The sequence below is a fragment of the Leptonychotes weddellii genome, chromosome 4 (assembly GCF_054177405.1).
Source record: "Leptonychotes weddellii isolate Sample4059 chromosome 4, ASM5417740v2, whole genome shotgun sequence".
NCBI lineage: Eukaryota > Metazoa > Chordata > Mammalia > Carnivora > Phocidae > Leptonychotes > Leptonychotes weddellii.
The window spans coordinates 24,354,426-24,379,027 of record NC_138372.1 but is presented as its reverse complement, the minus strand read 5'-3'; the positions used below and the strand labels follow the sequence as shown (position 1 = coordinate 24,379,027).

The following is a 24,602-nucleotide window of genomic DNA, read 5'->3' as shown; positions in this document are numbered from 1 at the left end:
GCTTATAGCTGCCCCTGGAGAATTGACCTTGATTGGATAGGAGTCACCTACCCCTTCCTGCCAGCCCTCCTGCCCATGGGCTGGCCTGAAGCCAACGACTGACTGATATGGGAGTTCAAAGCCTGATGCCCTCTCCTCCGGCGGGGACGACTCAGCGGTGGGATATATGGTCCAAAGGCCCCTCACTGCACGGGGGTCAAGGCTAAGTTTCCCTGAGCCCATACCCAGCTCGGCCTCCTCCCTAGCCTGCTTCCCTCGCTCCTTCCTCCGCATGCGCATGAATTCCGGCCACTGGCCCCACTTCCAGGGCCCTGACCTAAGATGCATGTGATGCCCGATCTCGTCCCATAGCTGGGGGAGGGGGAGGCACAGAGGCTCTCTAGGGACCACGGGAGACACAGCCCCCTGTAGACTCAGCCCATCTCTAGGCCAGTTTCCTCGACTATAAATGAAACATTTAGGCTAGATTTAGTTAGAACAGCAACAACGATGCAATGTATAAACAAAGGGGAGGACAGCTTATCCCTGGCCGCCGTGTGGTGAAGGATTCAGGTAAACAAGACAAGTCCCTTCCCCCAAGCAGCTCATAGGCCATTTACTCATTTACCAAACATTTATTAAAGGTAGCTGGGGACCTGGGTGAGTCAGTGTCCTGCTCATGAAGGGCTCACGGACCAATGGGGAGAATGGCAGAGGCACAAGGTAGGCTTAAGGTTTCTAACCTTAGGATCTGAGGAGGGGTCCCAGGGGAGGAAGGAAGGGCATTCCAGGCAGAAGGAACCCATATCCGAAGGCCCGAGCTGTGATGCAGTGTGATGTGTCTGGTTGGGGACCCATAAGCCCTTTGGTTTTATTGGTGAGTATAAGGAGGGAGGAAGCAGGGGTGACGTCGGGGAGGTCAGCAGGGACCAGGTGGAGGGGCAGTGGGGAGTAGTGGTGATAGTGGGAGACTTTCTGAAGCAGGAGGGACGCCACAGTCAGGTGCATGTGTAGAAAGACCACTCTGTCCCTGTGGTGGAAGAGCGGTGGGCGAGGAAGGGCAGACTCGGGAGGTTTAGGGTTGGAATTGGCCAGCTGTGGTACTGTACTGGACTGTGCACCGTGAGAGGCTGGAAGATGGGAGGGCACGAGGAAGTCTGGCCAGCTCCCGGCTCGGACAGCTGGGTGGCTGGCACGCCATTCCTGGGGGTGGGGGTGGTGGGTGATGTGTGAGGAGGGTGGGTGCGGTCCGTTTGGGAGCTGCTGACTGGAGGAGACCTGGGGGCCTCCTGGAGGGTTGGTCCCTGGGCAGATGGTGGGAGGCTCGGGGACTCAGGGGCAGGTCCAGGCTGGAGATGTGGTTCTGGGAGTGGTCGGGGTCTGAGTGGTGGGGGAGGGGGTGGGAGGATGAGGGGATGTGTGTCTGGGGAAGAGAAGGGCAATTCCTCAGACGTGAGGCTCTGTGAGGGACCCTTTAGCTCGGATGCTCTCAGCATGTCCTGGCCTGTGGGGATAGCCCCCTTGGGCATCCTGGCAGACTCCCCATCCTGGGCTTGCTCTCAGCACCGTGCACCCCCTCCAGGCCTTCTCCTCCCACCCTCAGAGAAGACTCGCCTCCCTGAGACCTGGGCTGGACAGGGTGAGGGGAGGCTGGAATGGTGGAGGCAGAGGCCTCCTTAACTACATGCATTCACCTGAGGGACTCCCTCTGAGAACTGAGCCACGCTGGGCCCAGGGTCTCCTGGGGTCTCACTCCTCCTGCCTTGGCCAGCTGCTTGCAGAGTCCAGAGACCCCTGGAGCAGCCTCTTGGCATTCCCACCAAGTCCTGGGGGTGCACTGTGTGTGTGTATGTGTGGCGTATGTTATGTGGCGTGTGGTGTGTGTGTGTGTGTGCGTGTGTGATGGATGAACTTGGATCTGAGGTCCCGGGGCTCAGTTGCTCACTGAGTGGTTGTGGCCTCCTTTCTGAGGTCCATGGTGAACCCCCTGACACTTCTACCCGCCACGCCCCACCTGGTCTACAACACACTGGGAAAATCATATTTATTGACGGTTTTCACATATTCTATTACCATATACAAAATTCCCACCAGCCGTCAACCTCCCTCCCCTGGCGCTCGGGACCCAGAGACCAAACTGCTCTCAAGCACTGTCCCCTGGGGGGGCTTCCTGAGCCCTGCAACCGTCTTCCCCACCTGCCCTGCCGCGGAAAAGATGCCACCGCCCTGCCGTGGCTTTAGGGACCAGACCACGGCCCTGGTGGTCCTCGCTACCGACCTCACAGGTTATGGAAACCCACCTGCATCCACGGTGGCCGACCCAGCCTTCATTAAGACAGAGTTCCCATCTTGGGGGTGCTCCCCCTGGGAGAGGACATACGGGGGGCACGTGTCAGGCAGGTGGTCCCGGTGCCGAGACTGCTTGCGCCTCGGACTGAAGGTCTCCAGGCACCTCTTGCCCACCAGGTAGGTGACCTCACTGAGGTTGAGCAGGATGCAGATCACAGCTGTGGCCACCATGAAGTAGGTGAAGACCTTCTTCTCTGTGGGTCGGGAGATGTAGCAGTCTACCGTGTGGGGGCAAGGTGACTCGGAGCAGGCCACCACCCGGGGCATGTCATAATCCTGGTAGAGGCAGTGGAAGATGTAGAGGAAGCTGATGTCGACAGCAGCCTTGAAGATGAGACTCAGCAGGTATGTCCACCAGAGCCCGCCTCGCTTCTTGCTTGGGTTGTTGTACAGGGACGGGGCGTTGGGCCCGTGCTTCAGGCGGTGCTTGCGCTCGCGCTCCTGGCGGTAGGCCACGTGCATGACCACGAGCAGCGAGGGACAGGTGACCAGGATGAGCTGCAGGGCCCAGAGGCGCACGTGGGACACGGGGAAGAACTCATCGTAGCAGACGTTGGGGCAGCCCGGCTGCTTGGTGTTGCAGACGAAGTCCTTCTGTTCATCATCCCACACCTCCTCGGCCGCCACCACGTACACCAGCACGCGGAAGATGAACACCACCGACAGCCAGATGCGGCCCAGCGCTGTGGAGTACTTGTTCACGCCGCTCAGGAGGGCCTGCAGGGATGCCCAGTTCATGCTGACAGTGTCCTTGCTTCCGCACGTGGACCGTCAGCACCCGTGAGCACCCACTTGTGGCGTGGGGGCCGCGAGGCTGGGAGAGCCTGGAAATGGGCGCCCTTTATTAAAGGTGCAATTGGCAAAACCCTTTCACAAACACTCTGTCATCACGTCTTCACTTGCAATGACTTGGTTGGGCCGGCATGGCCGTTACCCAGTTTCACAGGGGAGTAAGCTAAGGCCCAGGGAGGCACCCACCCAAGGCTCCCCAGCTGGAAGTGGCAGAGCTGGTCTTGAACCCCCACCTTCCAGTTCCAAAATCAGGGAAGATTTTATTCTATGAAGTGATAAATGGGACAATAATCATCTCGCACCAATGCACCCGCCAACTTCTTTGACCCCAAGTTTGAGCCCTGCGGATCACACGACTTCTACAGAAACAGCAAGAAGGTGTGGATTGGATGACTTGCCCTCCCTTTAGCTGCAGGAGGGGAGGGAGGTGTGTCTTTATTGTCCTCCAACTTCTACTGAGCACCTAACAGGAGCGGGGCCCTGTGCTGGGTGTGTTCCTATCGGCCTCTTTGGCGGACCCCTGAGTGATATCCATCCTCACCGAGAGGCCCAGGACATCCCCAGCCCTGACATTTCCTCCCAGACTAAGCAGGCTCTTTGGAACCGTGGGGGTTCGGCACCATCCACCCCCCCACCCCACCCCCCCACCGCACTGGTGCTGAACGTCTTGACCACACTGGGTTCCTCTGGAATTCCAACCATTTCAGCTTTAGGGAGGGACTGGGGAAGGGACAGAGGCAGGATTCTGGCTTGGTCCTCCCCTCAACACTTGCTTGTGCTCTCAGGAACACCGTCCTTCTCTGTTTGCTAGCCAGCTCTCTTATTATTCCCGGTCAGGCCCCTGTCCTGTGTGCTCCGTCCTCCACAGCCCCTTATCTGGGGTGCCATCGGGTTCCATCTCTGGCCCCGGCCCCTCCCCTGTCCCTGACTCAGACCTCATCATCTTCAGAGCTTGTGACCCTGGGACTTTTTCCCAGTACCCTCCTCTGCAGAATAGATCACTGGTACTCAGATGGTCTGTTTTCCTGTCTCCTGTGTGACTGTCAGCACCTGGAGGGCAAGCGTCTACAGCTCATCCAACCGTTTCCCCAGCACTCAGCACCTGCCTGGCCTGGTGAACCCATGATAGATTTTGCTGAACTGAAACTCCTTCTTCCTGGTCCCTCCTCTTCCTTGTCTCTTCTCTGGTCCTCTGTCCTCCCTTTGGTCTGGCAGTACATCCCTCCCCCTCCTTGGGGTTTCTCCAGGGATCCTCTGTCCCCTCTGCTCCTCCCAGGAGCCCAGCCTGCAGCCCGAGTTCCCAGGAATCCTCAGCCCATCTGGTCCCCGCTTCCCAGCCCGGTCTCCTGCCCGATTCGGTCCTCACCTTTCCTGGGTCTAGCAGCGACTCTCCGGTCCCTGGTCCGTCTGCCTGGGGGCCTCCCGGAGGCAGCTTTTGTTCCTCACTCCTCTGTTGGGTGGAGCTTTCTGAGCCAATGAGCCAAGGGAGAGTGAGCGGGTGGGCAGGGGGGTGGACTTCCCCGGGCACAGATTCAGAGCAAACACCTGTGGCTCTTTACCCCTGGCCCACGCCTTCTCTCCAGCCTGGATGGGCAGGGTTGGGTCTGGCTCCCTGGGCTGGCAGGTATGTGGGTGAAGTTGTCTTTAGGCGGGGGGCAGTGCAGGAGCCTGGTATTCTTATGCTAGGGCCCAGGTCAGCACCAGTGGCCCCTATCTGTTGCCCCTAGCCCCTTCCCATTGCCTTATTGCCCCTGGCCCCTCCATCCCCAGGCCTCTCTCCTGCCCTTTTCTTCGGAAGCACGGTTCTGAGGTCCTCAGTAGCTGACATCTATGGAAAGGGACCACCTTGATTCAGCCCAGGATCACATCCCACCCTGGTGGGGACATTTCTGGGGACTAGAATTTGGGCTGTTGGTGAGCTGTGTAGGGGATGAGAGGGGACGATTATGGTTCTTTTCGACAAGGATACCTGCTGCCCTGGTGGAGATGAAGAATGCAGGTCAGCAGCATGAAATGCCCAAGTTGGCACGGGGCCAGGCGCAACCTCGCTGTCCGTCCTTTATTGGCCTGGGCCTCTAAGGAAGTCAGGGTACCTCCCAGTGGGGCTGCAGAGGGGCCTTGGGCCTGCGTCCTGGCTGTCCTGGTGGCTGGGATAGTGAAGGTTAATGTGCAGCCAGGGAGGGGCTCCTCTGCTTCATTTCCCACAAGCATTTATTGAGCACTTCCTAATACCAATGATTAACATTTATGTGGCCTTTTACAGCTGGCTTACCCCATCCACAGCCATGAGCTCATCCAGTCCCCCCCCCCGCCCTGGTCTCCGTATTATTAACCCATTTTTGAGAGGAGCTGAAGTCCCTTTCCTAGAGTCCCAGTGGAGCTTGGGTTCAAATCCAAGTGTTCTGACTCAAAAGTTCATGAACTTTCCATTGCAACACACAGCTCCCCACAGGCTAAGCCCCATTATGTTTGCAGATAGTCCTCGGACCTCAATTTGCAACTGGGGATAAAAGCTTGTTTTGAGCATGAGCAGGTGGCATGACCCCCAGAAGTGCTGGGGACCCTTTTCCAGGGGAGGGGATGGTCCCCTCACCTGGCTGGATCAGGTCCAGCCCTTTGCAGGGGCAGAGAAGTTGACCCAGTGACCTGAGAAGGGTCGCAAAGGCTGAGGGACCAAAGGGCACCTTCAATCAAGTGGATGAGTTGACTTTTATTAAGCCTTGACCGTGCCCCCTCCCCTGAAGGTACTTGCACATCCATTCTCTAAATAAACCCCTCCTCACGGCAACCACCCTGTGACGTGGGCTTCACCTCCATTTTACACAAAAGGAAATGAAGTTTCAGCTCAGAGGGGTCACTTGCCCAAGGCCCCACAGCTGCGGCAGGGGCCGGACCCTCCCTGCTGCCTGTCCCCAAGGCTGTACTTGTGGGACATGCTGGGCCCTCTCCACCAGGTTTGACCCGGCGGCTCTCACAGGATGGTCTTCTTCACATGGTCTCGAGGGAGGTCTGGTAAGAGAGGAGGGTGAGAGTCTGAGCCCAGAAAGATGAGGTCGCCTGCGAGGAGGTCGTCCCCCTTGCAGGGCGAGGTGGCCCAGGCCGGGCAGTGGCCCACACCGGTGGCCCTGGCTCTCCTCGCTGCCAAGCCCTCATGGCACCTCTTGCTCACCAGGTAGGTCAGCTCTATGAGGTTGAGCAGGATGCAAATGGCAGCCGTGACCACCATGAAGAGTGTGAAGATGTTCTTCTCTGAGGGCTTGGAGATGAAGCAGTCCACCATATTGGGACATGGAGCTATGTGGCACTTGACCACATGAGGGAGGGTGTATTTGGGGTAGAATGAGTGGAACACATAGAGGAAGGCAGTATCCACGCCGGCCTTGAACACCAGGCTGCAGACGTATGTCCACCAGAGCCCGCCCCGCTTCTTGCTGGGGTTCGGGTAGAGACGCCCGCCATCCTCCCCCACTACCTCTCGGTGCTTCTTCTCCCGAGCCTCCCGGTAGGCCACGTGCATGACCACGAGCAGTGAGGGGCAGGTGACCAGGATGAGCTGCAGGGCCCAGAGTCGCACGTGGGACACGGGGAAGAACTCGTCAAAACAGACGTTGGAGCAGCCCGGCTGCTTGGTGTTGCAGTCAAAATCCTTGTGGTCGTCACTCCACACTCGCTCAGCCGTCACCAGGTAGACCAGCATGCGGAAGATGAAGACCAGAGACAGCCAGATGCGCCCAAAGGCTGTGGAGTACTTGTTGACCCCGCTCAGGAGCCCTTCGAAGATTCCCCAGTTCATAGTGGACCCAGGTGTTGGCTGTTCCTGCTGGGAAATAATCATAATTTCCCACATTTCTAGAATACTGACTCTGAGCACCTGTGGAAATATATCATCTGTATTCAATTCTCACAGTCCTAGAGGAGCTAGGTTCTGTTATTGTCCGCATTTTACAGATGGAAAGGGGGGCTCGGGGGGTTATAAAGGTTGCACAACTATTAGGTGCAGAGCTGGGATTCGAACCCAGGTAATTAAATCCGGAACCCATAAAAGTGGGGGAAGGTGGGTCCAGGGAGCCACTCTTTCCTCCCGGGGTCAAGGCTCTGGCCTTGCGGTCCTGCAGAGTGAAGGCTCGAGTAGGTGGGACATTCTGCCCTCTCCCTCTGTTTCAACCCTGGCCCTCCTCCTCAGGGTGCGGAGCCTTGGGAAGACTTCTCTCCTTTTGAGCCCCGCTCTCTCCTCTTAGTCCCTCCTAAGGGGAACCTGCTCCTTGCCCTTTACTTGGCTTAGGGGATTGGGCAGGAGAGGCTGCTGGAACTTTGTCCCCAAACTCCCGTCTGGTCTAACACTCAGTAAATATCCAGGTAATGTCTTGCTCAGGTGCAGCGCACTTGAAGCAAGGCCAGTGGCAATCCAGCTGAAAGATGAAGTAGGGGACAATGGTTCTCTTTATCCTTTACCCTGGTATTCTGGGGATTCCCAAACTGGTGTTCTGTGGAACCCTGCTCCATGGTTTGGCAACAGGAGCAGTGAGAGAAAAGGATTCTGTGTTCAAGAAAGGTAGGCAAACATAGGTTCAGCAAAGTTCAATAGGTCTCTTTCCTTGACCAAGAGAATACATTGACACTTGAATCCCCCAAACGGAAGGAAAATGTAGCATTGTCTGAACTCCTTTGACCACAGAACCCCTCCCTGCCCTTTTTTTAATCATTGTGTGGAACAGTCTTGTCAAAACAGCAAATTGGGACATGCTGCTCTGGTCAGTTTTGCTGGTGAGTTTCGTGCAATGAACACATCAGATTACCGAATGTGACTACCATTCAGAGCAAGAGACTCCCACTTCCTCTCTTGGAATTCTTCTGCCTGGTTCCTGGCGGGGCTGTGGGGAGGCTGGGGTGTCCCCTGAGACCCAGGCACTGTGGTCTCACCTGCTGGGCTCCCCTGGGACCTCAGGGAGCCTGCACAGACTCTTGCTCTAAGGGGTTCCTGATGCCCTTCCCAGTGCCCGTGTAAGCATTGGTCACTGTGCTGTCCTGACCGCCGGTGGGATCTGCTACAGATGAACAGGGTGGTGGTAAGGGCCAATGGTTCCTGGGTATTTACGCGGCACCAGGCACTGTTCTCAGCACTTTGCATGAACCAGTACAGCAACTGTGTGAAAGGGTATGATATTTTTTAATTCCCAATTCACAGATGAGGAAAGTGGAGCACAGAGAGGTTAATTAATTTGCTCATAGTTGCACAGCTGGGAAGCTGCAGAGCTGGGATTTGAACCACACTCTGGGCCTGGGCCCCTTTCTTTAAGTTGCAGGAAGCTGCTTGCTCATCTGGTCTGTGCCCAACCTCTCCCTCACCAGGTGGATGCCAGGTAAGAGAGGCTGGAGGTGTCTCTGCTCTCACCCTGTCTCTCCACTGTTCTGTCTCTACCCCCTACCGCTTGGTCGTGAATCATCTGCTTGTCTTTGCTCAGTCCTGCATAAGGTGGGCGGGACTCCTGGCAGCTTGACAGGGAACTGCCTGAGAGGCTCCAGCCCTCAGTCCCCAGAGGCTCTTGGCCCAGCCCTCCTGGGGTGTGGTGGGTGGGACTCCGCAAGCCCAGGCAGAGCTGCTTTGCTTGCTCAGCTCCTGGCACCCCTGTGAGCCCTTCTTGCACTTGGTCCCTGGCTCCCACCTCTGCTCAGCTGGGGAGAGCAGGAAGAACGCAGAGCAGAGGAGGGAGGAGCCCTCCGTTCCTGTCCCATCCGACCCACGGTGGTAGATATGTCCAGGCCACCTCTGGCCTCGCCACCAGAGAAGTCTCCCTCTGCCAGGTAAGCCAGGGTCCATCTGGACCCAGGGGACCTTACCTGGGTGGCTACTCCTCAGGGCTCTCTGTGTAATGGCTCCTGGTAGCTGGAAGTCGGACTCAGCAGGCAGCTGGAACTCATGTCAGAACCAGGGAGGGCGTCTGGGCAGCGCATTCCCGGGACAGGGCCTGCAGAGTCTGCAGGCATCCTGGGTGTGCCTCTGGCCTAGGAGGAGGAGTTGCTGCGCCTGACCCTGCCATTGGCTGGGCCCCAGCCTCCCCAGCCTGCCTCTGCTGAGGCCCAGAAACTTAAGGGTTCATGGTTCACTCTTCCAGGGGCACTGAGCCCAGAATCCTGGCATCCTCTGAGGGGAGAACCACAGGTCCACTCTGAGCCCCTGCTTGTCCTCTCATCCCTGGCCTTGTGTGGGAGGAGCTGAGGTCTGTCCCGCCTTCTCATCCTTCTCCAGAAAGTCCCCATGCTACTTCTTGGGACTCTAGGGGCTGCTCTCTGGCCTTCCATTCCTCTGGCTTCAGTTATTTTCCATAACGCCGTGACTCCCAGACTCTGTCTCCAGCCCATATGCTTTTGCCCCATCCATTGCCTACTCTTGGATGCCCTTCTCTCGCCTTTCTCATCACCTGGTACTCCTCCAAGAAGCCTTCCCTGACTGCCACTCCAGGTGGCTTAGAGCCTCACCTCTGGGCTTTCATGGCTGGAACTTCCACATCATCATGACTGTATTGGAATAGTTGATCTTAACTGAGCTTGTTCCAGGTAGGACCTTTCTGTTGATTAAACGAATCAATCCACACCAATAGGGACTTGTGAGCAGGGCATAAAGCAGACCAGCCCCTGGCCCCCAGGAACTCACCCACTTGGCCTTTTTGACCTGCTGAGAAGTCTAGTACCCGCTGCCCGGAGCCTCTCATGACTGCCGCGGGGCCACGAAGCAGGTTTCTGGGCCCAGGCTCCCCTCCCCCTCATCCCATGGCTGCTGGAATCCAGCTTAGCCTTTGCACCCCTACACTGGGTTCGTGAGGGATTGGGCAGAGAGCCGCCCCCTCCCCCAAACAGACACATACACGGGACCCCCCCCCCCGCCCCAATGCCACACGCACTACTGGCCTTTCCAGCAACCCTTGTTTTCAATTCAGGAATCATTGCTGAGACACTGCTGTGTGCCAGGTGCTATGTTTGGTGCGAGGCTACCCAGATAAAGAAAGGATCCGGAGAGCCTGGGCAGGCACACAGTTGGGTGCCCGGAGATACCCTGACGTCAGAAGGGCCCCCAGGGTGAGCCCCAGCAGGAAGGGCTTGGGAATGGACAAGTCCTGTCCAGAGCAGGTACCTCGCTGTCTGATGGGGGAGGCATTTCAGGGAACTGCCTTAAGGCAGGGGACCTCTGCATCTGGACCCCACATGCCTGCATCTGGAGCCCATATACCCCTATATCTGGAGACTACACTCCCACATCTGGGCCTCACACCCCAGCATCTGGACCTCATCGCCCTGCATCTGGAGCCCATACACTCCTGCATCTGGACCCACACCCCCGCATCTGGAATCTCACACCTCTGGTACTTTTAGATCTGGGCAATTTCCCTCTCCTCCAAAGTACAGAGAGACGATTTGTGCCCATGAGGGGTGCCCTGTGCACACCCCGAGCGCGATGCAGCATAGTGACCGAGCACAGCCCGCGTGGCCTGAATCCCACTTCTGCCTCTTCCTCTCCACGTGAAGCCTCAGTCTCTTATCTGCATAGAGGGACAGTAACATCGCCTACCTGGGAGGTGTGCTGATTAACCCAGCTCATAGAGGTACGGCCTAGAACAGTGCCTGGCACAAAGGAAGCCCCTTTTATGACTACCTCTGATATATGTGAACTGAACTGCGTCCCCCAGGCCTGGCACATGGTGGGCACTTACAAAAAGTGACTTCCACCTCTTTCCCTTGTTCCTAGGCCTTTTCTCTCTGAGACGTAGGGAAGGCAGAGAAGGGAGAGAGAGACAGACAGACTTACTAGAGAAAGTCTCATGTGGATGAATGTTGACTTGGGGTTGGAAAGGCAAAACCCAGGCCGGGCAGTGACCGTCAGAGAGGTGGGCGGGGGGGGGGGGGCAGGGAGCACCCCCACTGAGTTTCTCATTAGTGCAGAGATACAGCCTGTTGTCCTAATGAACTCCTAAGATGCCCTTTATCAGCAGGTCACACAGGGTCAGAGTTCCATGTACTGTGTGTCCAGGAGCCACAAATACCACAGATCCACAGCAAGCACAATGCAACCCCACACACACAGGCCACACCATACAGCTACAGTGTTGCGTGCATCGGGTAGTGCTTTGTTTTGTTCACTGCTGTACCCCTGGGGCCTAGGATGCCTGGTACCGAGTTAGGCTGCATTCATGTTTATGGAATGAACGATGTATGAAATGCATGCACCCTGCAAAAATTCACACACACCTGTCCCTCTCTACAGTCTTCCTCCAAAATGATTACCAAGTCCAGGAGAGGGGAGACACTTGGATGGATTAGGTACAACATTGTGAGAGGGACTATAAGGGACATACAACAGAGAAGGGAGCGTCAAATTCTGCCAAAGGGAGATCCAGACAAGGTAATGTTTAAGTTGGGTCTTGAAGGATGTATAGGAGTTCACCAAGAAGAGCCGAGGTGGAGAGGCCTCTGAGGCAGAGGGCACAGAGTGTGCAGAGGAGCTTTGTGAAAGACAATGGAAGATGGGTGCCTCGTTGGCTCAGTCGGTTAAGCATCTGACTCTTGGTTTCCGTTCAGGTCATGATCTCAGGGTTGTGGGATTGAGCCCCGAGTAGGGCTCCATACTCAGTGGGGAGTCTGCTTGGAGACTCTCTCTCTCTTTCCCTCTGCCCCTTCCCCTACTCTCTCTCTCTCTCAAATAAATAAATAAATCTTAAAAAAAAAAGAAAGATAATGGAAGAGACTTAGAGAGTGGACTGGGTGGGGGGCAGTGAGTGCCTGGAAGGTTGGCAAGGACAGTCTGGACCATAAAAGATCTAGAACACCATACCAAGGAGTTTGGACCTATCTTGTGTGCAGAGGGAGGCATGAGGGAAGGAAGGAAGCTACATGGTCATATTGGTACAGTCAATTCTTACTATTCGTGGTACTTACGTTCTGTAAAGTCACCACAAACAGGGAATTAGCAAATACTGCACCTTTGCCAGTGGGAGAAAGGCAGGGTTAGGTTCTGCAAGGCTCTGGTTGCAACATGTTCATCAACTGATCAATATATAACCTTGTTTTATATGTGTTTCTTCTTAAAGACACCTTATCTAATATATATTGTTGAGTCATTAACATTGAACTCACGGCTAAGGCACCGTAAGTCACGCCAGAACGAAGCTCATCGACCACACGGCTGTTCTCCCTGAGGCTCATCCCAGCCTCCCTGCGCTTAGGAACTAGACAGCTCTTCTAGTGCTACCCTTGGGGGCCCATTTAAACGCAACATCACCAACAAAAAGCCCCAAAATGAGAAAATGTGGAAATAAATTGCCCTCAAATAGGACATTTATTCAAAGTCTCAGAGCTGAAAGAAGACGGCAAAGTGTTGCTTGTTCAACCTCAATGTCGGGGCGGGGTGGGGGGACTCAAATTTTCAGCTGCTCTGTGCATGTCCAAGAATGACTGCGAAAGCACTGGGTATATTGATTTGGGGGTTAAACAAATACATTTTAGTGAATAGACGAACTCATAAATACGGAATCTGTGAATAATAAGGATCGACTGTATGTTTAGAAAGCTCCCTCTGTTCAAGAGGAGAGACACGCGAGACGCGAGGTAAAAGTTATCACAGTTGATTTAAGCAAGACAGGAGCCAGAGGGAAGGATTTGGGAAGTAGTTGATAAGCACAGCCAGTGTATGGGGTCTGACTGGATGCAGGGGGCAGATAGGAGGAAGACCCCGGATGATTCCCAGGTTGCTAGTTTGGGTGACTGGGCAGGTGGCGGGTCCACTGATGGAATGGAAGGAACCTAGGAGGAAAAGCAGGTTGTTTGGGCAGAGGGAAAGGTGATGCATAGGTTCTTTCCACATGTTTGGGAGTTAGTGAGTTCAGCGCTCCGTGTGCTGAGTGGGGCGGGTTGGAGGACAGCCCCGTGGACTGTCCACAGCCAGCAGGTGGCAGCAGTGGCTACAGATGCACTTTGGGAGTCCTCAGCCCCAAGGGGGCAATGGGAGCCCCAGGACGTGGCCTTGGAGTGCGTGCTGGGTGACAAGAGGAGGGTCCCAGCAGAGCTCTGGGGAGCCCTGACATTTTAGGAAGCAGGTGGAAAGAGCGTTGTTTGTGGAAGGATAGACCGATGGAGGGGAGGAGGCTGGAGGGCCGTTTGACCTGCAGATGGCTCCTGCCTTGTATCTGCCATCCTTTCCCCTCTCATTCTTCTCTTTCCCGGTTCTCCAGCCCCACTTCCAGGTCCCCCAGTCTTCAGCCCGGGCGTTCCTGATCCTCCTCGTTGTCTTTGACAGGTCCTTCTGGCTCAAACTGACCCTTCCCTCAGCCCTAACTTCAGGAGACAGTGCTGGCCTCCCTGCGGGGTCAGCTCTGCCTGGTTCCTGCTGTTCCCCTGTTAGCGGGTGTGGGGTGGGTGGGAGCTGACTCTGTTCTGGAGACCAGCCACCTCCCACCCCCAGGCTCCCTTCTAAATGCAGCAGGCAAAGGGCCATATAGGCACCGTGGTCTGCTACCCCACTGGTGACTATTGAAGCCACTGTTCCCAAAGGAGAGTAACGTTTTGGTCCTTTTGGCAAGAGAGGCCAGCCTGTGGGGCCAAGGTGGTGCCTATTCCCTCCACTCGGGAGAGGTGGAAAAGCTGGAAAATGGAATAATAATGCTAGCTTAACTATTGAGCTCCTCCTCTGTGCCAGAAAGTAGGCCAAATGCTCTACGTGCATCAAACACGTAACCATTCCCCGTCCTTACATTGCCACTACAACAGAGTCTTCTTTGGAAAACACAAGTCATGTTTTCAAAAGTCTGTTCAAGACCTTTCGGTGGCTCCCACTGTCTTGAAATAAAATCTCATATTGCTAATATGGTCTGTAAAGTCCTGCACGCTCAGGCCTCCCCCACCCTTTGTTCTCAGCCTCTTCCCTTCTACCTTTGTGCTCTAGCTGCGTTGGCCTTCTCTCACTTTTTAGAATATAGGAATCTCTTTCCCACCTCAGGGCCTTTGCATATGCTGTAATGCTCTTTCCTCATTTTCTCTGAGCTGGCATCGACTCAAGTTCCAGATCTTGATTGTAAGGTCCCTCTCAGAAAAACCTCTCTTGATCCCTGAAACTAGATCAGGTTCTCTGTTATCCATTCTTTTGGCACGTGTTTCTCTTTTGTGACCATATCACAACTGCACTTGTAGTTATGGGGGTGCTTGTGTGTTTCATGTCCTCTCGTCCTTACGACTGTCGCCTTCGGGAGTCATGGGAATCGTGCTCACTCTTGTCTCCACCATCTGGCACAGCACCTGGCCTGTGGTAGCTGCCTAATGAGTGTTTGATGATGGATGAATGAATTTATGTATTTCCATTCCTCTTTATAAGAGGAAAGGAGCCAAGAGAACCACCGAATCAGTGGGCAGGAGGGTGTTATAGAGATGCTGTCTTAAGAGCATGGGCTCTGGAGCTATGCTGCCCAAATTCCCACCCCAGCTCTCCTGCGTACTGGCCCACAACCCTGGGAAATTTTCCTAGCCCCTGTCGGCCTTACTTTCTTCATCTGCGATATGGGGACCACGGTTGCACCTACCTTGTAGGCTTACTGTGAAGGGTAGACGAATAAAAATATATAAAACATGTGTCTGGCACGTCATAAATCCCTAATAAATCCCAGCTGCTGTTCTTCTCAGCTAAGACCAATATCTGCAAATGAGGCCAAGCTGATGCTGCTTTGCAGTTTCTTTCTCCCCTTATTTGGTGGTGGTCTTTGGAGGAGCCTGTCTCAACTCGCTGAGGGGAGATGGGGGAGGTGAACGGCCACGTGGGCCTGAGCTGTCCATTCCTTCACCATCACTGGAAGGATACAGGGATGCACAGGTCGGGTACCTGTTCTCTGTTTGCTTATGACCTTGAGGCGGATGGAGGAGACCCATTCATGCTGGTTCCGGGGGAAGGGCAGGGTCCAATCCTTGGAGAGCTTCCTCTATGGATGATCTGCGTCTGTCTCAAGGCCTGGGCTGACATAGCTGGAGAGCCTGCTCCTTTGCTGAAGAAGCTTTGCTTTCTTCTGGAAATGGAAAGACTTGTGGCGAGACTTCTCGACTATTCCTTTGCAGAAGGATGGGAGCTGTGGTACGGCAGGAGTCTAGGAAGGAGGTCGGCGGGGAAGGGTAGGAGGCAGGCGGGGTGGAGAAGAGGCAGAGCTGGGAAGGAGGGAGGGCTGTGTGACAGACAACCCACACAGACCTGGGTTCAAATCCCACTTCCACTCCCTAGCCATGCCCAAACCCTTTCTCTTTTCCCGGCCTTAGTCTCCGTTCTATAGGGTGAGGGGGTGACAGAGCTGTCGTGGGAGAGTCTGCGAGGACCTATGGAAAGCATGGGAGTTACGGGTTGGCATGCTCCCCACCCTTCTTTACTCCCCTGCTCTGAAGGCTGTCGCTCTCTGGTTGGTAGGGTGGACATTCTTGTTTTATCTTTCTGGGGCCCCAGGTGAGCACTCATTGTCATGCCCTTCCCTGATGACCTACTTCTCCTCCTGGGCCCTGGGAACTACCCCATAGGTCTGCCTTTGCTCCCAAGCTCAGCCTGGGGGGCTGGAGCTGGCCTCGACCCTTGGTCTCTCTCTACTATGTCTGTGGCTCTGGGTGGGCTGGCTGGGTCATGGCAGCAGTGAGCACCACCCCCCCCATCCCTGAGACTGAGGGCCCAATGCCTCCTTGTCTCCCCATCCCTCCAGCCAGGCCCACAGTAACCCTTGTGCCCTACTGCACATGGGCAGCTTATCTCAGTTCTCTTTGGGGCTTCTTTTGCCGAGGATTGAAAGGCTCGTGTGAAGGTCTTGCAGCTTTGGCCACTGGGCCCACCTCAGTGCTGGCATTCCAGGGCCAGGGACCCCCCTTTGGGCACTGGCAGGAATGCCTGGGACCTCTGCTCAGTGATGGTCCAGTGCGGAGCCCACATGGCTTATTGCAAATAATCAGATAGATCTAGGTTTTAAACCTTGTTTCATCAGGTAGTGAATACACAGGGCAGGTGTTGTCAGTATCCACCCCATCTCTCCTTGGCCTGCTCTGAGATGGCGATTGAGAGGACTATGTAAAGCATGGTGATTTACCGTAGGCAGACCTGCGGCTCTGCCTGGGGCTCTCTGAGCTTCTGGGGCCTCTGCCTGTGTATGGGTGGGCTGGAAGTGCCAACAAATTGACACCTCTGAGTAGCCCTCAACCAACGACTGATAGAAGTGAGGGGATAAATCCCCCATCTTCCACACCCTTCAGTTGAGAGAACTCTGAGGCTCATGGAGGTCCCCAGCAGGATTAAACTCACTTGTCCACGGTGGTAACTCACTCAACCACACACCCTTCATCAGCTCCCTTTCCTTCTTGGCCTCACTTCCCATTCCCATGCTGATAGTTCCTGGGATCGCCGCCCCAGTAGACAACTTGCACATAAATCCTCGTCTCAGGCTTGGCTTTTGCGAGAGCCCTAACTAAGACATCTCCTGTTTGCACAGACAGCAACCCCATTTCCTGGGGAATTCTCCCTTCTCCAACCAGCCACAATATCCTGACTCACAGAGCTTGCTTCGGTCTTGTTGACTGTTGATTTGCCCAGGGCTGGGGCTGGCCCCAAGTTGAGCTAATCAGTCGTATCTTGCAGAGCTGATTGGCCCAATGTGACAACAGAACCCAAGCTGGTCTTCTAAGGGTTCTTCCCTGGGGCTTTTGAACACCAGCAGCATCCATCTGATGATAAACACGGAGAGGTTCCGGATCTGCTGGCGGTCCGCTGTGTGGGAATGCTGCTCCGCTGGATGGGACAGAAAGGGAAGCAGGAACAAGAGAGAAGCAGGTGAGTGCCCAGAAGGCACTCACCTCCGGCTCCATTTCTCAGCGGAGCCCAGCTACACTTCCTGTACGCACTTCGGTTGAATACTCTGTGTGACCTTGGGTTTGCCATTTAACAGAGCCTGGTGTGTAGTAGGTGTTTATTAAGTTATTTGTTTACTGACTTACGCCCTTTGGACCCCACTTCCCTCATTTGCGTGGTGGGGTCGATAATTGCTACTCTGTAGGTCGGTAATGACTACTTATGCACCTTGATGGGTTGCTGGAAAGGGAAGTGAGAAAATGAAAGGGAGAGGGTTTGTCAACTGTGAGGTGTCCCGGGAAGAGCCGAGGAGGGCGAGGCATTTTGGGTGGGGCACTCGGAGCCCTGCCAGGTGTGTGGATGGACAGGGCTGGGCGGCTGGGGCCACTAGGGGCTCCATGAAGACAATGAGGATGAGGGTCGCATAGGAGGAATGGCTTGGGAGACTTTTGTTGTTGTTGAGAGAATCGGTAAGAAGGGCAGAGAAGGGATGGGCGCCTGGGTGGCTCAGTTGGTTAAGCGACTGCCTTCGGCTCAGGTCATGATCCTGGAGTCCCGGGATCGAGTCCCGCGTCGGGCTCCCTGCTCGGCAGGGAGTCTGCTTCTCCCTCTGACCCTCCTCCCTCTCATGTGCTCTCTCTCATTCTCTCTCTCTCAAATAAATAAATAAAATCTTAAAAAAAAAAAAAAGAAGGGCAGAGAAGGGAATTCATGTTTATTGACTGTTAGGAGAGAGCCCTGGGCCAACCCCTTGCATAATCAAGAAGTACAAACTGGTGCCCTGGGGGCACACATTTTGTTTGGCCTTCATGGTGCTAAAGAAACATTTCAATTAATTGCCAACATATACAAATTTGGAGATTCCACATGGAAACCTAGTTGGGAAATAGGAGTTTCCGGCAGCATGAGGCCCATATTCCTTGTGGCATCAACAGCTGGAGCGACGGACAGCTGTCCCCTCCCCCCCCTTGGGGCATCCACTGTCCAGTTGGCTCTAGACCCCACCAGGACTCTCCACGCATGCATGTTACTTGCTTGGCTCTAGTCGTTTGAGATTGTAATTCTGGATATTCTCACCCCGTCTTCCAACAGCCCTGCAAGGTTGGTATCCTTAGCCCCATTTCACAGATGATAAAACAGAGGGCCAGAGGTGAAGTGATCTGCTCCAGGCCACACAGTCAGGGGATGATGGAGCTGGGATGGTCGTTCAGTTCTTACCAACCCCAAAGTCTGCCCTCCTGCCCCAGCATGGGGACTGTCGGGGTGTATGCAGAGGGAGCAGGAGCGGGTGGAGAGGTTTGGTGTCAGTAATTGGGAAGGGGGGGTGTCCCAGACAGAGGCAAGGAGACTGGAGGTAAGATGATATAGTCAGACTTGGGGTGTTGCCAGTTTGAAGGGACTGTGGGCTGTCCAGGTGAAAAGGTCCACTGCCACATAACTTTTAAGACATGGAAGCTGGTCCTGGTGGTCTGAGGTAAACGGAAATGGTTGCTGGTGGCACATTAGCCAAGGGGACAGTGTCAGGTGTCTTGTTGAGAGCCTGGGAGGCTGGTGCTTCAGGAGATCAGGAGTGGGGTATGGGAGGTGGAAGGTAGGGATGAGGGAAGCAGGTCTGGGAGGGAAGATGGTGCGTCCAGGTTGGAGGTGTTGAGTTTGAGGATCCATGGGATGTACATGCGAGGTGCCCTGGGGAAAGTTGGCTGAACAAAGCCGGGGCACAAGAGGGAGCTCCTGGCTGGAGATAATGGGGTCTAGAGATTAAGCATTGATGTCTAGGACAGGCTGAAGGGCCCTGGCTGGGGGGTCAGGGCCTGAGTATTCCCTTTCTCTGACCTTGTCTGAGGTAATGAAGATCCCCACCCCTCCTCCCCCACAGACCCCTCCATAATCGGCTTCCCTGGGGATGTTTGAGTGAAATGGATGAGCGTAAGGCAAGCAGGGAAGGAAGGAGGGAGAACTGGTTATCGCTTCCCCTCAGCTCCAAGTGGATAATTACACAGCTCTCTGAGCCCCAGGACTGGGCCAGGCGGCAATCCATACAGACAGCCTCTCAAAATTAATGGGACTCCAAGGGGTTTGGGATGTGGGGAGGGCCAAGGCTGAGGGAGGAGGGGTGAGATGAACGAGAGACAGGAAGACACTGCCTCTGACAGAGGAGCATGAGATGCAGGGGAAGTGCAAGGAAACTAAAGCCCAGAGAAGTTGAGTCATCCTCCTCGAGTTGCACAGCGTTGAAGCTGTGGTTCGGCCCCTGTCTGTCTGCCTCCAGAGCACCTGGTCTTGACTCACTCTGTGGTTTGGTCTTTGTCTTCCCTGAGAATTCCCTGGGAAAGGGGCTGCAGTAAGCCGTGGGCCAGTCGGTACCTGGGCATAGTTCCCATTGACTTCTGGAAATGGTGACCGAGAGGGACAAAGTACTACTTGTCCTTCGAGGCTCAGCTCAGACCAGGACCCTGAAGTGCCGGACCGAAGGGCTTCCCCTCTGCACCCCACCAGCAAGACGCTCTTCCTCTCTCTAGATCTCATCACAGGGTAGTTGTCTCATTTCCATATCTGTTCTCCCTGAGGCCGTGACTCCTCCAGGGCAGGGCTGGGCCAAGACAGCTCTGTCCTGGCACAGGATGCTCGGGAGATTTAGAAATCGGGCAGAAGAGGGCATGAGCACCCTAGCTGGAGTCTGCATACAGCTGGAGTTTGGTTTACAGTGTTGTGCCAGTGTTAATTTCCTGGCTTTGACGCCGTGGTTCTGCAAGATGTTAACATCAAAGGAAGCTGGGTGCAGGGCATACGGGAGCTCTCTGAACTATATTTGTAATTTTTACATGATCCCAAAATAGTGTGTTAAAGAACAACAGAGCAGATCCTAGCTGTAGGTTGTGGGCAGGGAAGGAGGCTGATCAGGGCTGGGCAGAGGTCATGCTCCAGAGGGTCACTGGGGCACAGGAGCCCCATGGCAGCCTTCTCAGCCAGGTGGGGCACACAAGGGCTTGGGGCACAATGGGGTACTCCGGTCAGGGCAGTACGACTCACTTAGGGCCCCAGCCAGAGTCTAAACTGTGCTCACCCAGGGTTTAGTTCAGGAGTATAGGGTGGGAAACACTGGAGTAGCCCGATCATCTCTGCCATTTACTTTACGCCTATTATGTGTGAGAAGCCTCCTGTGCTGCTGCATATTCAGTATCTGAATTCTTACAAAGTCGCAGTTCATGGAGTAGTATGAGGCTCAGAGAGGTTAGGTAACTTGCCCAAGGTTGCACAGTATGTTCTGGTCAGAGCTTTCCTGATAGCCAGCATGGGAGACTTTTTTGACGCTCGCCCCATAAAGGAGACTTGTTGTAGATGCAACAAGGCTTCCAGATCTCAGGGGGCAGGAACCGCTTGACCACCAGGCCTCCAGCAGCTTGGCGCTTGGGAGCCAGCTGACTGAGGTTGTCTCCAACCTCTTCCGGTAACTTCTCGGTCATTTCATCTTTGCTTTTGTCTGCATTGTTGCTCTGTCCTCTCTGACACCCGGCCTTGAAGACTGGCCTGTCCCCTGTACTTTGTGGGGACGCTCAGTTTCTTTTGGCCTCTGTGCCCACAGCTCCCAGTCTGCTAAAGGAACAACTGATTGGCCCAGCTCCTCCTAGTGTCTTGGATCGGGGCAGCTGAGGCCTGGGCGGGTGGGGCACACACTGTAGGGCTCAGTCTGCACTCTGCTGACGATTGCTTGGGTTTGAATCCCCACCCCCACTGTGTGACCTTGGGCACGTTATTTCACCTTTCTGTGCTCTCCAATCATCAATGCCCACTGGAGGTCACAATGGTACACTCTTCGTGTGCTTGCTGTAAAGGTCTTAGGACAGCGCCTGGCACAGAGGACGCACCCTCCTCCTACTGATTGTCATTATTATTGTTACTACCATTCTAGAATATGGCGCATCTACTTGGTGGGAGCAGTGAGTGTGACAAACGGCGATGGACACGTGTGCGACACCCAGCCAGTCCGCGGACTGTCGACTCCAACACTCTAGCACCTGAACTGTTTGTGATCCCATGCGAAGGACTCAACCTAAGGACAGGGAGAGGCTTCAGGCTTCAGGGTATAGGAGTGTGTGTGTGTGCACGTGCGCGCGTGTGCGTGGAAAGTAATTCCAACCCTCCCCCCACCCACTGTGGCTGAGACCCTGGTCTGTGGCCCTGCTTTGGGGCTCACACTCTCACAGTGGTGGAGAAGGGCTTCTCCTGTCCCAGCAAGTACAGTGGGCAAATGGAGGGCTTCAGTGGAAAGTAGGGGCTTTGTGTGAGAATCAGGAACCTTCTAGAATTGTAGGAGACTCTCGCTGGCTCCAGGGAAGTTAGCAAGTGGGGGTGATGGGAAAAGGAAGGCTGTGATTTCAGGAGAGAGCTGCAAAACTGGAACTCCTTTCCTCCCCATCTGCGGAATACCTATTTCTCCGGGCTCAGAATCTTGTCTAGAAGCTACTCTGGACCCCCAGCTGCCGGGTGTGTTGGTGGAGATTGGGGTCAGAAGACTAAGGTGGCTGGCAAGAGGCTTAGGCCTTCAGATATCAGGTCTAGGCAGGATGCAGGAGGAGAAAGAGAGGCCAAGAGGAGGCTGAACAGCAATCACAGTGCTTACTTTGTCCCAGATACTATTAATTAATCCAAATAACAATCCGATGAGGAGCTGTGATGACCATCATCCCCATTTTACAGGTGAGAAAACCAAGGCGTAAAGGGGTAAAGTAACATTTTTTTTCCCTGTTCATTCTGAACATTCCAGGATTACTTCTACCCCAGGGCCTTTGCATTGCTCTCCCCTGTCTGTAGTGCTCTGTCCTCAAATCTTCATGAGGCCAGTATTATCAGTGCTCTCTTGCCATGTAACAAATTACCCTAAAATTTAGTAGCTTAAAATAACAAATACTTATTATCTCAAAGTTTCTGTGACTCAAGAATTCAAGAGCAGCTTCAGGACTATATTAGGACTTTAATGGGACTTAGGTACTTTTGCCCTTGCTGGCCCCTTCTTTCTTAAAAGGATATTAAAAAAATTTTTTATAATTGTGCTAGTATAAAGATGGAAATATTAATATATGAGAACATATTCTTTGATGTAAGATTTCTTTTTAAAAAAGTTTCGTTTTTATAGCAATATGCATAGCTAATTAAATTTGGGAAAATAGTTCCCTTTAATTTGATCACAGGCTCATACACATTCTCTTTACTTTTTTTTTTTTTCAAATTTAAAAATACTTGAAAGAATTTCACTCATTTCTCCTACCCCTCACCCCCTGCCTTTGGCAACCACCAATCTGTTCTCTATATCTATGAGCTTGGTTTGTTCGTTTTGTTTTGTTTTTAAAGATTTATTTATTTATTTTAGGGAGAGAGAGTGCAAGTGGCTGGGGCGGGGCGGGGGGGGGGTGTGATGGGAGGGGGCAGAGGGAGGGGGAGAGAGAGAATCCCAAACAGGGCTCAATTTCATGACTCTGAGATCATGACCTGCCTGAGCCAAAATTAAGAATTGGATGCCTAACTGAGCCACCCAGGCGCCCCTGTGTCTTTGTGTTTTAATTTATTTTATTTTTTTAGATTCCATGTATAACAGAGATCACATGATAGTTGTCTTTCTCTGTCTGATTTATTTCACTTAAGCATAATGCCCTTGAGGTCCATTTGTGTTGTTGCAACTGGCAAGATCTCACTCTTTATTATGGCTAAATAATATCTCATTTTGTGTGTGTGTGTGTGTGTGTGTGTATCACATTTTCTTTATCCCTTCAGCCATTGATGGATACTTCCATATCTTGGCTGTTGTAAGTAATGCTGCAATGAATGTGGGAGTGCATGTATCTTTTCAAGTTAGTGTTTTAGTTTTCTTTGGATAAATACCCAGAAATGGAATTGCTAGATAGCATGGTAGTTCTCTTTTTAAATTTTTGAGGAAACTCCATACTGTTTCCCACAGTGGCTGCACCAATTTACATTCCCATCGACAGTGCATAAAACTTTCCTTTTCTCCACATCCTCGCCAACACTTGTTATTTTTTTGTCTTTGGGTGATGGCCTTTCTGACATATCACTGTGGTTTTGACTTGCGTTTCCCCGATAATTAGTGCTGTTCAGCATATTTTCATGTACCTGTTGGCATCTATATGTGTTATAAAATATATGCATCTCTATATGTTTTTTACTAATGAGTTGTAGGAGTTCTTTATATATTTTGGATATTAACCCCTTATAAGATATGGGCACACCTCACTTTATTGCACATTGCAGATACTGCATTTTTTACAAATTGGTGGTTTGTGGCAACCTTTCATTGAGCAAGTCTATTGGCCCCATTTTTCCAACAGCGTTTATCTACTTCACGTCTCTGTGTCACATTTTGGTAATTCTCACGATATCTCAGTTTTTCATTATTTTATATTAGCTGTGGCTATCCGCAATCACTGATCTTTGATGTTGCTGTTGGGGCTTGTAGATGTGGCTGAATTGCTGCAATCTCACAATAAAACTTGAATGGATGAGGATGAGCAAAGAAAGTGCTTTCTTTAGATGGAATCTCCTCCTGGTGAAGATGCTGTGAAGAAGACGGTTGAAATGACAACAAAGGCTTTAAACTAGTACATAAACTGAGTTGATAAAGCAGCGGTAGGGTTTGAGAGAATTGACTCCAGTTTTGAAGGAAGTCTTATTGTGGGTAAAATGCTATCAAACAGCATCGCACGCTAGAGAGAAATCGTTCCTGAAAGGAAGAGTCAACGGATGCAGCGAACTTCATTCTTGTGTTATTTTAGGAAATTGCCCCAGCCGCCCCAGCCTTCAGCACCCACCACCCTGATCAGTGATCAGTCATGAGCATCAAGGCAGGACCCTCCACCAGCAAAAAGATTCCAACTCACTGAAAGCTCAGAAGATGGTTAGCATTTTTTAACAAAACATTTTTTTTAATTTCATGAGAAATTTCATTTTTATTGATTAAAAAATGGTTGTTTATGTATATATACACAAACATACATTAAAATATTTGGATACTTGAAATATATTTGTGTGTGACCTCATATGCTTGATATAAAAGTTTATTAAGTTCAAAGTGGTATATACTTGCTAATAATTACCAACATTTTGCTCTTACTATACTTTTCATCAGAATTTCTTCGCAACTAAACCTATTAAGATTCTAGAGAAATAAAAGATGACAACAATACACTAAATAAAAGCAATCTGGCAACCAAACCAGTGTACATTTAAGTTACAAAGTTTTTTTTTTTAGTTTAGACAATTCTTAAAATCCTTTCAAAAAGCATACTGAAGCATATTTTAAATACATATCTTAAATACATAAGACATTTTTTTCTCCTTTTACTCCTCCCCGCAAAAAACCTAGTGAAATGGGTAGTGGGTGTGTGGTACAAGGTGCTTTGGACACAGGCTATGCAGAAGGTCTGGTCTGCCATATTTCCTCTGAGTAAAGCAGTGAGGATAGAAACATGTGGACAGCAGCCTATATAAATGCAACTTTGCAGAACTTGTTATGTAGGAATATATTCTTCGTATAATTTTTAAAGAACTTTTCCTGGTCAAAAAAAATGAATCATGCTCATTATAGAATAGTTCAGAGATAAAGAAAAGTATGGAAAAGAAAATAAAG

The 24,602-nt window shown here is 52.7% G+C and overlaps 2 protein-coding genes and 1 long non-coding RNA gene across 3 annotated transcripts; 1 reads left to right on the top strand and 2 right to left on the bottom strand.

Moving 5' to 3' along the window:
* Positions 1 to 2,006: 2,006 nt before the first annotated feature.
* On the bottom strand, positions 2,007 to 4,565 carry GJB4 (gap junction protein beta 4). The gene is made up of 2 exons (XM_006732566.3): positions 4,487 to 4,565; positions 2,007 to 3,152 (listed from the first exon to the last, which is right to left on the bottom strand). Exon 2 carries the CDS (start codon positions 3,064 to 3,066, stop codon positions 2,266 to 2,268), a length of 801 nt encoding a protein of 266 aa, XP_006732629.2. The 5' UTR covers positions 3,067 to 3,152; positions 4,487 to 4,565; the 3' UTR covers positions 2,007 to 2,265.
* A 1,245-nt stretch (positions 4,566 to 5,810) lies between these two features.
* On the bottom strand, positions 5,811 to 9,081 carry GJB5 (gap junction protein beta 5). The gene is made up of 2 exons (XM_006732567.3): positions 8,959 to 9,081; positions 5,811 to 6,940 (listed from the first exon to the last, which is right to left on the bottom strand). Exon 2 carries the CDS (start codon positions 6,911 to 6,913, stop codon positions 6,092 to 6,094), a length of 822 nt encoding a protein of 273 aa, XP_006732630.1. The 5' UTR covers positions 6,914 to 6,940; positions 8,959 to 9,081; the 3' UTR covers positions 5,811 to 6,091.
* LOC145721233 (uncharacterized) lies at positions 8,730 to 23,600 on the top strand. The gene is made up of 3 exons (XR_014144793.1): positions 8,730 to 8,922; positions 20,874 to 21,045; positions 23,433 to 23,600. It is a non-coding gene; the product is annotated as an uncharacterized LOC145721233 (long non-coding RNA).
* Positions 23,601 to 24,602: the final 1,002 nt, after the last annotated feature.